At 38.5% G+C, this 16,631-nt stretch overlaps 1 protein-coding gene across 1 annotated transcript; it reads left to right on the top strand.

Annotated features, from left to right (window-relative positions):
• The first annotated feature begins 5,950 nt into the window (after positions 1-5,950).
• LOC104594889 (E3 ubiquitin-protein ligase WAV3-like) lies at positions 5,951-11,385 on the top strand. Its single transcript, XM_010255429.3, has 2 exons — positions 5,951-6,835; positions 8,989-11,385. The coding sequence occupies exons 1-2, from the start codon at positions 6,590-6,592 to the stop codon at positions 10,939-10,941; spliced, it is 2,199 nt and encodes a 732-aa protein (XP_010253731.1). The 5' UTR covers positions 5,951-6,589; the 3' UTR covers positions 10,942-11,385.
• The last annotated feature ends 5,246 nt before the right edge of the window (positions 11,386-16,631 follow it).

Genomic DNA, 16,631 nt, shown 5'->3' with positions numbered 1-16,631 from the left:
CCAAAAATTTCTTAGTCTTTAAAATGCCTTTTATAAAGGCTGTTTGGTTGTAGTTTAACTTATTTGCACTAGTATAAATGTATGAGAGTGAAAATGAAAAAAAAATGTAAATTTTAGTTTATTTTTTTTGGATTTTACTTTATTTTGCTTTTTAAATGTAAGGTGAAATTTAAAACAAAAATAAATCAGAATTTGCACTCAAATCATTTGTATTACCATAGTTTTGCATCAGTGCGAAACCAACCCAACACAGCCTTAGCAACTAATTTGTCCACCATAATTTTTATGTGCTAAGAGATGTTTCCTAAATCAATTTTCTTCTTTTTGTTCCAAAACTATTAGAACTATTCCTATCCACATTTTTTTTTATCACTTAAATGCCCGTGGGTTGAGGTTGGGCCGGGTTAGGCATCCGAGCTTGCCCATATAAATTAATAAAATTAAAGATTTAATCTAGATTGCATTAAAAAGTATATATAAAATTTATCAAACAGACATATTTGAGATTGGTGAGTTGTAAAAGTCTATTTTCAGATGTAACTACTTCCAAAATATTCAAATAGTTCAATTGCATTCAGAGGTGTAAAAAGGCAAAAAACCTTAATCTGACTATAAACTATAAAGAGTATAAATAAAACCACACTCATATTTTTTTTCCCTTTTTTTATGCTTTTCAGGGATTAGATTTCACCAAAAATGCCACCTAAGGGAGAGTGTAGAGAACTTATTCCTCAAAAGTCAAAACCGTTTTTTTTTTCCTTAGAAATCAGAAGAAGTCTACAAGGAAGGCGGGCCTTCGTTTACCTTAAACCCAGTGGCCCCCACTGTAAAGATAAAAAGAAAGAGAAGAGAGATAACAAAGGAACTTTTGATTTGATGATGTTGTGCACGTGTGGGTTGAGTCAACATAACATGGGAATGCATGCCGGATCAATGGTCCATCGCCAACAACCGTACATCATGACGGGCCCACGCCAGTGATTAAACCCAAATTCGTAAAAGATACTCATGACTTCATGAGATGAATGAATGATCCACCCAAACCAAACCAAAAACAAAACAAAACCCGTAAATGTAAAAGGCGGTTTTATTTTTTTTTTTTAATTTAGGGGTTTTATTATTATTATTATTATTTTTAATTTAAGGGGAGAGAGAGTTGCTTTCCATCATACCATCCATCTCACATCATTCTATATTATCTATCACCTCAAGAGTCAAAGAGTCAAGACACCATTATTATTCATATTTTTTTGCGTGCACTTACATCAGATGGAGTGTCACACCACACCAGCACAAGCACATTGATGGTTGAGCCCAGCCTGCATTGTGTTGCCCACCACTCTCCTTACTCCTTAGGTCCACTAAACACTATTTTCTTTTATAATAATAATAACCCTCGTGGTTAATAATTCAATTTGATTTATAAATTTGTTGTGAATTCGGTGGGTGGGGTGGGGGCCTTGAGTTATGATCAGGTGTATTGAGTATGATTAAAAGGAAAAGAAAGCCCAGCTCAATCTAGAGAAAAGAAAATGGTCAATTGTCAACATCCATGAAACAATGGGTTGCCCTCCATTAGGTGAACAGGATTTTACTACCTTGAAAAATGAAAACATCGTCGGCCTCCAATCGATTGTTTTACTTCATCCCTGTATATAAAATTATAAATAAAAGGTTGCTGTATTTGTCTAATGTCTTGAACTTAACTCTGCGAGCGAGCGGCCAGCGCCTCCGGAAGGGGTCCAGTCCAGCTGCGGTTGGTTGGCCCTTGTTGTTGCACTGGCTTGCACGGTTCCACCCGTCCACCCCGAGTTTGAAGCCTTCAACTCGCCCTGAGGAATGTCACCACTCGCTACTCTTTCACGAGAGGACCACCCCCCCTCCCCCCCCCCCCCGTTTTTTCTATGTTTATTTTTTTCGTTTACGGTTTCTACGTTCTTGCATGGCTGTAACCAGGCCGAATTTCAAAGCAGATCCATTCGGACCAATCACATAAGATTCTAATTCATTTTTTATAAACATATTCTAATTCAATTATTGAAATTTCAAATCTAAACCAGGCCGATTTTGGACAATGTGTTTTCCTCATTGCCTTTAAAATAAAGGGAAAAAAAAAAACATTTCTACCATATACATATGAAATAGGTTTTATATAAGATACGTTTGGTTTCTGATCTGAATCACAATCCCTTAAAAACGGAACTGGAATGGCCTATTTTCATGTTTGCTTGTCCATCTAGAAGCTACAATTGAAATCAACCAGTAGTACACTGAAGTTGCATGTGGATTAGTAAAGGTTTGAAGCTTCAACTACTGGAGGAAGAGTGCACCGACAAAAATGGAAGGTGGGATGCTTGGTGTTGACTGTTGAGTAAAGAGAAATAGGGTTAAGGGGTTTTTTAAGTTATTTGTCTTTTTTTTTCTCGGCAACAAGAATAAGATTCTCATTCCCATGAGGAGGTTGGAATGGGCCCAATGGCCATTTTCTCAAATAGGAGAATGCCATCTTATCAAAAAATGAGAATCAAATTTTCATTTCACCCAACCAAAATGGCTGGAATCATAATGGATCGTTTTAATTCCAATTCTAGATCCATATTCCTGTGAATCGAACTGACCCTAATGGTTTGTTTAGTTTTTGAGAAATAGTGAGATGAGATGAAAAAGGATGGGGGTGAGAAAGGAAGAATTTATTTTTCACATTTTTTGGTCCATATGTTTGTTTGCTGAGACCTACTATCCTACGGAATATGCTTCTAGCATTTGGTTGATGAGACGAAAGGATGAAGAAATACAGGTGTCGGGTTTCAACTCGCTGGCGAGGAAAAACTAGTCCAGCTAACCATGGTTGAAGGGGCGATTCAATGAGTTGAGGGCCGACCATGCTATTTAATACTTTGTAGATAAACAACCATCACACGTAACCATCGGAAACGTTACCTTCACTAGAGAAGACGAAGACAATAACCTGTCCTTGCCGTCTTCGTCGGAGATGAAGGATACAGGTGGTTGGAGTTTGGAAAATTTTCTCGTTGTCATCGTACAACTTTCGTTTCTCAGTGGGGTCGCACCTATTTGGTGAGACCCCACATCCCATATTTTGAGAATTTTATTTTCATCGCATCACAACATCTCTCCCAAAACAAACATGAGAAAATAGGAATATTCTAATATTCTTATTTTCTCATCTAGGTTGCGCGAACCAAATGGACTGTAAGGCCCCGTTAGGCATCAATTCTAATATTTTTCATTATCATAATCCATTTAAAAAAGAATGGATTATGGATTTTCTTGATTATAAGAATATATGTGTGAGCATTTGGCACACCTTTTTCTCATAATCAAAATTAAGTCTGGGAACACATCGTTGAGAAGGGCACTCTAGATTTGAAATGATCACTATCTGGAATTCACTCACCATTAGGGGTGAGCAAAAAAAAATCAAATCGACTGAAAAACCGATCGAAACCAAACTGAAAAATCGGTTAACTGAATTAGTCAGTTCGGTGTTTTAAAAAAGCCAAAGGTATTGGTTCGATTTTGGTTAACCAATATAGAAAACTGGTGGTTAACCGAATCTACCGGTATACATATATTTCTATATATTTTATATATTTATGTATATTATATAAATATAGTTGGGGAGGTGATATATGGAACTTTCGACTAGAGTGTTGTGTCAATCGATCTTTTGCATCGGAACTCAAAACTCCAAATGACCAAACCTCAGCTACTAAGAAGAAAATACGCATTAGAAAACAAGAAGAAATAATCGAAGGAAGGGGAAAAAGAAATGCAAGGAAGAAAACGTGGAAAGAACCAAGATTTTACTTGAGATTTTGGCTGGCGCCGGAGGACTGTTACAGAGCTGTTGAGGTTGGAAACTTGGAATAATGGAAGAAGGGGAGGAAGAAAGGAGTCTAGATCTCCTGCCCATGTCTACCCACAACACACATGGAGAACATCTCATCCTCCTGCATAGTATTACTGAGAGGGAGATGTTCCCAATTCACAGGAGTAGTGTGTTGTGGGTAGACGTGGACAGAGTTCTTATTGACAGGAGATTCGAAGTCGGAAGGAAGAAGGGAATGGGGTAGGGTTTCAAGTGCGTGTTTTAAGAATACTGGGAATTACTAAAGTGCCCTCAGTTTCACGTGTGACATAATCACACGTGTTCGTTAATTCAAATTAACAATTAACATGGCAAGAATTGCGTCTCGGAGAAGTGAGAAGTGAACTTTTTTCACTCTGTTTCTAGAGGAATTTTTTTTTTATCTCGTTTCAAATGAGAATTAGTCACCTGATTACACCAAACATGATTCTCATTCTAAGAATCACAAAAATCAGTAGAATCACTCCCAAGGAGTAATGCCAAATGGAGCCTAAATTGATAATTTATATCAAAATGATCATATGGAGGTTAAATTGGCATCAGATCCAATTCTGCACGTATGGGGAGTTCAGATCTCTTCGAGCAAAACCTGAGTCTAGATCTTCTATCAGCAAAAATCGCTTCCAACTTTATTTGTGCCAGTGCATCATGTGTGGAATCCAACCACAAGTTTAAGATTGACCATACAAGTAGGGGTGGATTCGAGCTGAGCCGAGCTAAATAGTACAAGGCTCAAGCTCGAACTCAGCTCGAGTCAAAAACTTATAAGCTTGAGCTCAATTTTAAGAAATTTTTTTTATAAAAATAAAAAATTATATATAAAAATATTTTTATTTAATATTTAAAAATTAAGAATTATAATATTTTATAGTTTATATATATATATATATATATTCGAGCCGGCTCGCGAGCCTCATGAGCCAAGCTCTATACTCGAGCTTGATTCATTTCTTAATCGAACCTATGAATTAGGCTCGAACTCGACTCAAAACTTGGTGAAACCGAGCCAAACTGAGCTTTTCACGAGCCGAACTCGAATAACTCGTGAAGAACTTAGCTTGTTGCCACTCTTAACAAGTAATGTGCTGACGCCAATTACATTAGAAATATTTTGTTGGCAGGAGATCCCATTAACACAGAACACATTTGGACATCTTTATCCCAACTCAGGCTATAGGTATAGAGATGGGCCCTATGGGGAGTAAAAAGAAAATAAAATAAAACACCAACAAATCAACAATAATAAGTTAATAACAACCACCTAAACCAAAAAAAGAAAAAAGGTAAAAAAATGATTACAGTTGGGGGTTCAACCGTTCGATTGGGTCAGGATTGACCGCGTGCTGAGTCTGTTGACTACCCCGGTCCAATCGAGTTCTCACTTCTCACCATGAAAATGGAACCCACCAAAATTGGTGTATGAGATGTGCGGAGCGGGTTGGTGTTGGAACAGTCAGCGTCTTGAAAGGGGGTATTTAGGTCTTTTCGTTTAGATTTTTTTGGCCGTACCTGCGAAGCGCCGCTGGAATACACAATATGCAGATTTAGCGAAGCGGGATCTGCTAGGCACATCACCGTGCATTCGGAACATATTTCGTAAATAATAACTAACAAATACGGAAAATATTATTCTATGTATGGTAAGATGTGCGTGTGAGGCGCCAGGTGTGAGGAGCAGATCTGGTTTCAGATTTAACGACGCAAAGAGATGGACTGTCCTCTGGGCTCGCTCGTATTCAGCATTCAACCTTACACTAACAGCGTTCAGCTCAGCATCTACGACTCCACTTTTCATTTTCAATTATTTATTTTAATTTTTTTCAGCCATTACCGCCTTTACATGTATTATCTGAAATACCCTCTTTGTCTACAACATCTTAGTAGTAATGCAGTGGCATTTTCAATAAATACAGAAGTAATATAGGGGCAATATTGAAATTTGAAGTATTTAGATTAGTTTCAACTTTCAAATCAAAACCCACGCTTTACTAATTCAAGTATTCAACCATAAACATCTGTAGGCTCTATCCTTATATCCTTATCTCAACTCAACGGGTTAAAATAAAAAGGCTGCTGATGTTGCAGTTACCACACTCAGCAAGGTCAAAACCAGAACTCTAATGGCGGCCAAGAGGAAGAGAGGAAAGCATGTGTTCCCCTTACCAACCTGCTAGTCATATTTTTGACGTGGTTAGGGTTTTCATCACTTTTGATATTTCCCTTTCTTCAAAACGTTGAAATAAATCTCTTTTATATATAGACATCCTCTATTCAAGGCTTTTTGGTTTCCGTGTTTCGTTTCTTCTTTTCTCAAAAAGTCTTCATCCATCGTTCCCTCGATTCTTGAATCCAAAACACCATTATACAGACATCTCGTCGTTTTAGAGGATCTCTGGAAGCATTTCGAGATCTGTTTCCTGGATTCCTTCTTCATTTCTCATCTTTTATAGGTTTTCAATCTCAGAACCCCTCGGTTTAAAGGTTATATGCGCAGATAGAGAAGAGCTAAAGGGAGAGAAAGAGTTGCATAGGGTTCTCTGACATTGGTTCCCATTGTTTGGCTCTATAAATGTTTCTCCGCCGCGTTCAATGTCTCATTATCCTTGAAAGGACTCGTATATTTCTTTGATTTGAGAAGAACCGTGCTGAATATTCGATTTTCATATTCTTCTTGGGACAAGGTCAGATCTAACAGAAATGGGAAGTAAATGGAGGAAAGCAAAGGTTGCTCTTGGATTGAATCTCTGCGTTTACGTTCCTAGAACTTTAGATGATGCTTCTCCCTCAGATGATGCTGCAGTAAGATATTCTGAGGTTTCTTCTCTTTCGCCATCGGTTTCACCAGGGGCCAGAAGCTCGGATTCTAGACCAGCAATGCCCACTACCCCCACACCGTCTTCGTCTGGTCTCAGGTTGCCAAAAAGCAACAGCAGGTCTTTGAAGGTTTGCATCTCTTCTTCATTATGTCATACTAGACCCAGAGTTTCACAATTGATTAATACTGCTGATATTTCCCCACCCTAGGATTTCCATGACTACCTAATTTTGAGTTTTGATCAAACATTTTAAGCATTTTTTAGTCATTGATTTTATTGTTTGGACTACCCAAAGAAATTTTTGCTCTTATTGTTTCCATCTCCTTAAGGTTTGAACTGAAACAAACAATGAAACGATATACCTCTTTTAGAAATATAATCAGTCTTGTTTCTTTGTCTGCTTGTATTACTTGTTTTTTTCTTTTTTCTCTTTTTTTTGGGAGGAGGGGAGTAAATGGTGAGCATAAATGAAAAATCTGATCTTATTTAATTTAATTTAACGTTCAGACTTTCATATTTTTCGTTGAATTTTCTGCTTGCTTTTTATATCTGTTCAACTATTAAATAATTTAGTTAACGAAAATAAAATCATTAGCAGCCCCATTTTTGGTCCCTCTGTTGCTTTGTTTTTTTTTTCTTCTTAGAATTTTATCAGAAGATAGTGAGCTGGGTTATCATTGTCAAGTTGTTTTCCCCACTGTGGCTTGTGGGGATAAAGTGCGAAGTAGTCCTTTAAGGACCATTGTCGTTTGGCTTATTACAAAAGCAAAACTCCTGGGTACCATTCCTTTTTTCCCCATCTCTTAAAGGGAAAGTAGCTTCTTTGGTCAGCAATAACAGTCTTCCATATGCATCTCTCTCTCTCTCTCTCTCTCTCTCGTATTTATATTTTATTTTGTAACAGAAGTCCGTAGACCGGTAATTGCCATCTTTTCAGCAGTAGACTTAACCAAAGGAAAAGTGTAAAAGAAAAAAAATGCAGTAACTCATGATTTCCTTCCTCCTTTTGATGAACGAACTGTGTATCTTTTTTTTTGCCTGATCGTCTTAAAGCTCTTAATCATTATTATTCTAAATTGCTCGACTACCCTTTTTCTTAAAAAGTCGCACCTTTGCCTTTGCTTAACTTGCCCAATTTACCCCCATTTGATGTACTAAATACCTGATGCGAGTCTTCTCCTGTTCCTGTCGGTTAGCTGATTTACTTGATGCTCCAGTTTACTTGAAATTAGCTCTATTTAGTTTATGCATAAATTTCTTTTTTTCTTTCTTTTTTTTTTTTTTTTAGTTTATTCAAGGCGAGAGGGAGAATAGTTTTGGTCAATTAAGCTTATTCTCTAAATGAGCCCACCTACTTCAGCCCTTAGCCCCTAGCCCTCTGCCCTCCATTGGACTGGAGTTTGGAGACCCTCTTAATTGCCCATATGTTTACCTCCCAATACCATTTCAGCCCTTTGCTCCAGCATGTTTGGGAGTTATCCTCAATTGATCTTAGCAGTTGGTTGTTTTTCATTTTTTTTTACAAGTTGAAAGCAGTTTCGACTAAAAAAAGGTCCATTGTGACATGTAGTAAAGATAAAGAGTAGAGTGATAGAGTCAGTTTTCAATGCTCTAAGAGAGCTAGGTGACACCAGTAACTAGAAGAATCGGTTCAGATTTTGAAGTATTTGAAGGTTCAAGACAGCATACCAATGTGTGTTGATTGAACCCTAACAAATAAAAAGAAAAGATTAAAAAACTAATATTGTAACTAACCAATAAAATGATATAGCTTAATAATGTCTTATTATAATCTCAGAAAACTTAATAATACAAAAGTATATAAGAGCACTATGTACAAAATAAATAGGCGATTAAGTATATAAGAAATTATTTGAAAGAATTTCTTAATGTTGTTGTAGAACCTTTCTCCTTATGCCCAACGGATCCACTGAAAGAAACAAGTTATTTTATACTGATGCTAAGATCTGTTAATCTTTTTGGCACAGCCAATTTAATTGCATGCCCTGATAGATAGAATAGATTTACACCACATAGAAATGGACAAGAGTTGGGTTTCAACTTGAATTCTGGTCTCTGAATACATTCTTTTCTATTATTTCTTAACATTGCTAAGTTGCACCTCATTGGATTTCCATTTATTTGAATACAAAATTTTCTAGTAACTTCTTTTTTGATCTTTATGTTGTTTTTAATCCAATATGTGTTCAAAATACCCTTCTTTTTGTTTTTTCAATTTAAAGTATCTGCTTTCTCATAAAGTTCCATTTTAACTTGCAGAAGACCTGTGCAATATGTCTGGCCTCCATGAAACCAGGGCAAGGCCATGCCATTTTCACTGCAGAATGTTCACATGCTTTCCATTTTCAGTGTATTGCATCTAATGTGAAGCATGGCAACCAAACTTGTCCAGTTTGTAGAGTGAAATGGAAAGAAATTCCATTCCAAGGTCCAACTTCAGATCACCCCCATGGGAGGGCAAGAATTAGTCCAGTAGATTGGCCCCAAGATGATGCCTGGATGACTGTATTGCGTAGACTCCCTCCCCCACGACCAGACTCTCATCGGCCCATTGCATCACTTTTCCAGGCTCCTGAGCCGAATGTATTTAATGATGATGAGCCCTTGGAGCACCATGCTGATATGGCACAGATAAGATCTTCCACCAGGGATGCATGTGACAACAACTGCGTTAGAACTGTAGAGATGAAAACGTATCCTGAAGTTTCAGATATTCCAAGGTCAAGCTCCAATGAGAACTTCACCATTCTGATCCACCTTAAGGCTCCTGTTACAAGAACAGGCCAAAATTCAGGCGGGGATTTGGCTAACTTGTCAGCAGTTTCTCAACCTTCTCGCGCTCCAGTTGACCTTGTCACGGTGCTTGATGTCAGTGGTAGCATGGCAGGCACGAAGCTTGCATTGCTGAAGCGAGCCATGGGATTTGTGATACAAAACCTTGGTCCCTCTGACCGGTTATCTGTTATTGCTTTCTCGTCCACTGCACGTCGCCTTTTTCCTCTGCGCCAGATGTCTGAAGTTGGACGGCAGCAAGCATTGCAGGCTGTGAACTCTTTGATTTCGAATGGTGGGACAAACATTGCTGAAGGCTTGAGAAAGGGTGCCAAGGTGATGGAAGACCGCAGGGAGAAGAATCCTGTTAGCAGTATAATTTTGTTATCCGATGGGCAGGATACATACACTGTCAGTGTCAGTGGCCCCTTAGGAGCCCGACCCCACCAAGATTATCAGTCACTACTCCCATTGTCGGTACGTGGTGGTGGTAGTACTGGTACAGGGTGCCAGATTCCAGTCCATGCATTTGGGTTTGGTGCAGACCATGATGCTGCCTCAATGCACTCAATCTCAGAGTCATCCGGTGGCACCTTTTCTTTCATAGAGGCAGAGGGTGTAATCCAAGATGCATTTGCTCAATGTATAGGAGGACTCCTAAGTGTTGTGGTTCAAGAATTGCAAGTTAGAGTCGAGTCTATGCACCCAGGTACACGGGTTGGCTCGTTAAAAGCAGGAAGCTATCCAAGTCGGGTGATGGAAGATGCACGTATGGGCTTCATTGATGTTGGGGATTTGTATGCTGATGAAGAGAGGGATTTTCTGGTATCAGTCAATGTACCTGCAGTGGGTGGTTCCAATAAGGAGATATCGTTGGTGAAGGTGGAATGTGCTTATAGAGATCCAGTTTCGAAAGAAACAGTGCATTTAGAATTCAAGGAGGTTAGGATTCAACGGCCTGAGGTTGCCGGACCACGGGTGGTGTCTATTGAGGTGGACAGGCAGCGAAACAGGTTACAGGCAGCTGAAGCAATAGCAGCTGCCCGATCTGCAGCTGAACAGGGTGACCTAACTGGTGCAGTGTCAGTCCTTGATAGGTGCCGTAAAGTATTGTCGGAAACTGTGTCGGCACGAGCCGGTGACGGGCTTTGTGTTGCACTGGATGCAGAGCTCAAGGAGATGCAGGAAAGGATGGCTAGCCGACGTGTGTATGAAACATCTGGGAGAGCATATGTTTTATCCGGGTTGAGCTCACACTCATGGCAGAGAGCAACTGCACGTGGTGACTCAACTGATAGCACAACCCTGCTACAGTCCTATCAGACACCAAACATGGTGGACATGCTCACCCGGTCTCAAACCATGTTTCTCAGGGGTGCATCATCCCAGCCACCAGTGAGGCCAGCTCGGTCATTCACTGCACAGCCGCGGCCAAGGTAAAAAAAAAAAAAAATTACAAGAGATGTGGTGGAATTGGAAGTTATATTGAAATCACGTATGGGTGCCGCTTTGTTTTATTTTAATTTTGCTTTTTCAAGGGTTTAGGGGTATATATGGAGAGACACAGAGGGGGAGGGGGGCTTTACATGGTTGGGTGATTCTTCCTTTTCCTGTAAATGAAATAATATTGGGTGAATGATTGGGAAGCTGGCTGGGGACAAAAGGAGACAAGAGAGAGAAAAGCGGGGGTGGTTTACATACTTTTTTTTTGTTTTTATGTTGTATTGGGGGGGGGGGGATGAATTATGTACATAAAGAGAGGGTGGGTGGAGGAGGAGAAAGAGTGGGGGTATAAGGTCTGTAACTCTGGGGATAAGAGGGGATGCATTCTACATCTACACCTACACTTCTATAAATATTATCTGCTATTGATTCTTTTTCCAAGTTCCTCCTTGTTCTTCATGATACGCTCCTTCTGTCAAATTGGGGGTCCACCGTTCACCTATTGATTGTAGAGGTTGTATGTATTTGGGGGTCGTCGCCTCGTCGGTGTGTCTCTCTTGGGATTTGAATTGGGTGGTTTTACTTTTGCGTTTTTGACTTTGGGTTTGACGTTCTTTGGTCCTGCCTTGGAAGTTGGACCTCACAAAGAGCCTATTTGCAATTTCATTCCATACATCATAATACCACCAAGGTGGTGTTTGATTACGTGTCATAGTCATTTCGTGGTTATGAAAGCCGTATACAGGTGTTTTGACTTACAAAATTATAATTTGTTTGGTAGGGCTGTTTCCATTACAGTTTTTATTTTATTAGAAAATATTCAATTACAATTATTTGCATTAGTACAATTACCTGTAAAATTTTCTAATCTCTTTCTTGGATTATATGAAAGCGGTGCAGTTGAATTAGACTAAGACCTGAAATTCCCCTTGGTTCTCGGTTTTATCGGTTAATTGGGTGGTTTGTTTGGCCCTCCAATCCAGATTAGGCTTACAATGTATGAAAGTTCATTTTGGAGGGAAATATTAGTTGACCATTTCTTAGGAGTGCATGTTCTATGTAGCGTGCAATGGTATTTATGTCAAGGTATCAGGCGAATTAATACTGTTTTTTGTTGTATTTTTTATTTTTTTTTATTTTTTGCAATCGGTTCAGAGGGCCAGTTTAGGGCTCCTCTACCCTCTGAACCGGTCAGACCCCTGATACAGCCACTGTAAGGGTGTATCGGAGGGTCCCAGAACGATACGTATTGGCCGATATGGGCCGATACGTGTCGATAGTTTGAACCTTGGTTTATGTATAATAAACTTCAATAAACAATTGTAAATTGTAACATTATATTTTGTGTCTAAAACTGTTTTTCTTTATGAATTCTAATGCTTAAATCAAGTATAAATGCAATGACTTCACAACATCCCAATATCAAATGCCTCAAGTCTGTGTAATCTACACAGTAAAACAGAAAACTTTGGATGTGTTGAGGACAGCCCATTTTCAGTAGGGGTGATCATAGGTTGGGTGTGAATTGGAATTTTTATATACAATTTATTTATACATTATGTAAGAGTATAATACGAATTTTGGAGCTGGGGTGAAAATTATCACCCCTAATTTTTACAATCAGATGTCTTTTTCAGCCATCACCATTACGTAGGATGGAAATCCATCTTTCAACTTTCCTCTGACTTCTTAATTTTCCAAGCCGTCACACCGTTTTCCAAGTTTTAGAGGCCAAATCATCATCTATAGAAATACGACCACAATCATTATGGAATTCAATTCTGTATTACGTGGGCGCTAGTAGTTGTACAGTGCATAGATTTTGTAGTCTGCTTTCAGGGTGACGGGATCTCCTTCAACTGCAAGCCAAAGGCCCAAAGCTCTTCCACGCACTTTGAATGTATGGTCATATCTAGCCAACAGTGTCACATGTACATGGGTGGTTATATTCCCGGTGTTCTTTTACATTCTCCTTCCTCCTCACTGTATAAACTTAACTGTAACTTCCGATTAACCTAACTGCTCAGTTTGGAGTTCGGCTTCGGTCAGGGCAAGCCTTTACAGCCTTGCATTGAGAAAATCTCCCCCCTTATATGTTTTATTTCATGGGAGATAATCCCAATGCAAGTTTGCAAAAGAAGTTGGAATTTGGAACCGTGTGGGCGTGTTTGCCTAAACGAAGCTGATCTCCTCAGTTCTGTATCATTAAATATCAAAGGTACAAACGGGATCTGCTTCTTACACATGGGCGCCTCACAGGTACATCCACCGTGCATTGAGAATATCTCCTGAGAATAATAATTTATAAATAGGGAAATGTGTCCAATGCATGGGAGGATGTGCATGTGAGGTCGGTGTGAGGCGCCCTGTGTGAGGAACAGATCTGATCTCCAAAAGTAAAATGGGTGGTTAACTGAATTGACCAATAGATTATAATATAATATATTATATGTATTTATAATATTTATATATCTTTATAATATACATTATAAGTTTCAAAAAATTGAAAAACCTACGAACTGGACCTACAGTTAACCAATTGGCTTCCGTTTAGTTTTGATTCATGGTATTCCCAAAACTGGTGGTTTCGGTTCGATTTGAAAAACAGGCCCCCAGTTCAATTAGCCGAATCATGAGCACCCCTCATCAAAATGGTTCTGATTAAACTTGTTAATGGGCCGGGCTCAGGCTTAACTTTTTGCCTTTGAATGGGCCCAGTCCAAACCCACAACGTTGTAAAATGTTCATGGACCACACCGGAAGTCCGATCCGTAAACAGGTGTTAGTTATGGTTATCCTTATGTTTGAGTTGAGATTTTCCGAGTTTCAACTTTTAATTGTTAATTTTCGTTTTGATTCGTGTCCGGAGATTCTCTCTCGCGTCTTCGACTGCGGGCCTCTCTCTCACATCTGTGAGATTTTTTTTTGTGTGTGTTCTGGATATGAGCGTCTGCAGGAGAGTTTTCTGGGAAAACAGTGTCGGTAACTGTTTCTATGGATTTGATGTTGCCATTTCTTCAACGTTATAGTGGCGAACAACTTGTTTCATTTTTCCTTGGAATTGATATGGATTTCTTCTCTCTCTATCATCTCTCATAACATTGATATAGGCTTTTATGGCATATAGGTGGATTTCTTTGTGGTTTGTTATTTTTTGAGTTTTTCTATGGAAGTGGTTCCGGTGCCCGATGATGACAGATGTTGTTCGTCTTACGGTCGTTACCCTACCTACTTGTGCAAACCTGTTGACCAGCAAATTTAATCCGATGGCTCATTCCGGTGGACGAGTAGGTCTTGGATTTGGAGTTGTTTCGTTTTAAAATTTTTATATTCTAAGGTCCATACAGATTACAGAGTGGACAGATGGCATGTCGATTTTAAGTGATTACAGTGTGATTTGTTTTGATGTAAATGACAAATAAAATAAAAAATTCACTGTAGAAGAGACAAACTGAAAATTTCTGCTCCAAAATTCATTACCTATTTTCGTAAACGAGATTGTACATACAACATATAAGATTTTGCGCTTTCTAAATTTATATTTGTGATCCTTTCAAATTGAGCGTGAATGATGCTTGATAGTATCAATGTGGCTCAGGTAGGAGTTTTGACAAAAATTACATGGGCCTGGTTTAGGCCTGGTGCCGAATTAAATTTTCTTAGATACCTGACTTGTTCCCTTTTATGTGGCCAAGTATGTTCGGGCTGAACATTGCCTTTTATACCCTCTGGTGTTGATATTTATGGTATGGATTATGATAAATTGGAACTTGGAAGGTTGTGTGGATCAAATATATTTGGATAAAAATCCATGATATAGTGTAAATTGATTGTAGTGTACTGAAAAATTGAACCATCCACAATTTTGTCCATAATAGTAAATATTACATTGACTCTCACGAAGTGTGCCCCAAATACATTGACTGATTATATCCGGACTGTGCATTGGAAAGTGGAAACATTTTCCCAAGACAAATATGGAAGATATTCCCAAAGCACTAATTGATGTGTCATGGGGTGCTTGTCTGGTGCACACTGCACAGCATGAGGAGTCAATCCAGATTCACCTTTTTAATTTTGGGCTATACTTTTTTTTTTTTTTTGTGAGAAGATTTTGGTGGGATGCAAAAGAATGAGATGAGAAAGAAATAATAGATAGAAAATTTTTACATAAAAGGAAAAGCATCGCAAAAATCAATCCTAATATGATTTTATTAATAATTTTATTTTATATTAATAAATTTTTAAATTATTTAGCATTGTCATAACTTAATTATTTTTATTAATCACGAATTCCTCTTAACATCCTATAAATCGAGTCTGGATCACGTGCAAACAAAATAAATCCCAACAGCTTACCATTATAATTTTGGGTTTTTATAACTCAGTCCATCTCAGAAATCTGAGCCCCATGGTAAAGGTGGGATGAATCCTGACTCTGAATTAATGTCAAATTTATAGGCAGAATGCGGTTTATTGGAGAGCTACTAGTAGATTAGAAGGTGACTGTAATTTCATATTTTTGAGGTGGATTGCAGTCTATTTATCCCTTATAATTTCACACAGCACATCTCATTCAATTTCATGCTGAAATAATATTTGAAAATTAGGAAAAATATTAGGAAGAATGACGGTTCAGCCTAGGGTGGTTCCCTACGTCTAGTTGAACAGTGCAGCACACGAGAGTAGAGTGGTTACTTACGTGTGGTTAGACCTGGCAAAAAGTTGACTCAACCCGTGAACCCGACCCAACCCAAAAAAATAGGGTTAGGGTCTCATAGTTAGCAACCCAAACATGAAAGTGACCCGACCCAAAAAATTGGGTTGGGTTGTGTTGGGTCATGGGTCAACCCGCTGACCCGTTTGTTAAGTTTAATTGAGATTATTTATGCATTGTTAGAAGTTTCCACTCTTTAATTTTTTCTATTTAGTCTTTACTTTTTATTGTTTACTCTTTAAATTGTTAAATGCTCAAGTTTTTATTTTATATTTAGAATTTTAAGGTTAGTTCTTTTAATTTTGACATTTTTCATGTAATTTTTCTTTATTTTTTTTAAATTTAATTATTTTTTGGGATGACTCGAATTGACCCATGGGTCAACCCTAACCCAAACATTTAGGGTTAGGGTGTAGCATTTGACAACACAACCCGAAATTCAATCCGACCCGAATACATTGACACAACCTGAACCCAACCCACCTAACCCCATTGCCAAGTCTACGTGTGGTTGATTATGATTAAATCGGACAAGTGTACATAGAAAAGAGAGAAAGAAAAAGGGTGCAAATGCCATAGGGTCACGTCTGTCGTCTGCCAGATGTCATGTCGACATATCTCTTTAGGCTCTGTTTGTACAAATGTAAATATGTACAACATAAATATATATAAAATATAAGGTTTTGCACTCTACATATTTGCATTTATAATCCTTCCAAACTCGGCCTTAGTTCACGCTTGATTCATTTCTGTGCAAACTTTTACGATTGGATGGGATGCCACGTCGACGTGGCTCAACCTGAAACTCGAGCTTCGTTCAAATTGGAGTATGAGTTTGTATTGGTGGCAGAGTGTAGCTCAACTCAACCATAGTTGATCTTGCATGTGGTAGTGTTTCTCTACCACGTGGGCTCTGGCTTCCTCGATCACCAGTGCTTTCTACCACGTGGAGAAATCTCGTGGTTGAGCC

The sequence above is a fragment of the Nelumbo nucifera genome, chromosome 2 (genome assembly GCF_055504915.1).
Source record: "Nelumbo nucifera cultivar China Antique chromosome 2, China Antique-T2T, whole genome shotgun sequence".
Lineage (NCBI taxonomy): Eukaryota > Viridiplantae > Streptophyta > Magnoliopsida > Proteales > Nelumbonaceae > Nelumbo > Nelumbo nucifera.
This window is presented reverse-complemented; position numbering and strand designations above follow the sequence as displayed.

Bases quoted from the DNA above. Each gene is read 5' to 3' on its own strand.
- LOC104594889 (XM_010255429.3), top strand. From the start codon at position 6,590: ATGGGAAGTAAATGGAGGAAAGCAAAGGTTGCTCTTGGATTGAATCTC. The intron at 6,836-8,988 runs GTTTGCATCTCT...TTTAACTTGCAG, and splicing joins GCAACAGCAGGTCTTTGAAG to AAGACCTGTGCAATATGTCT.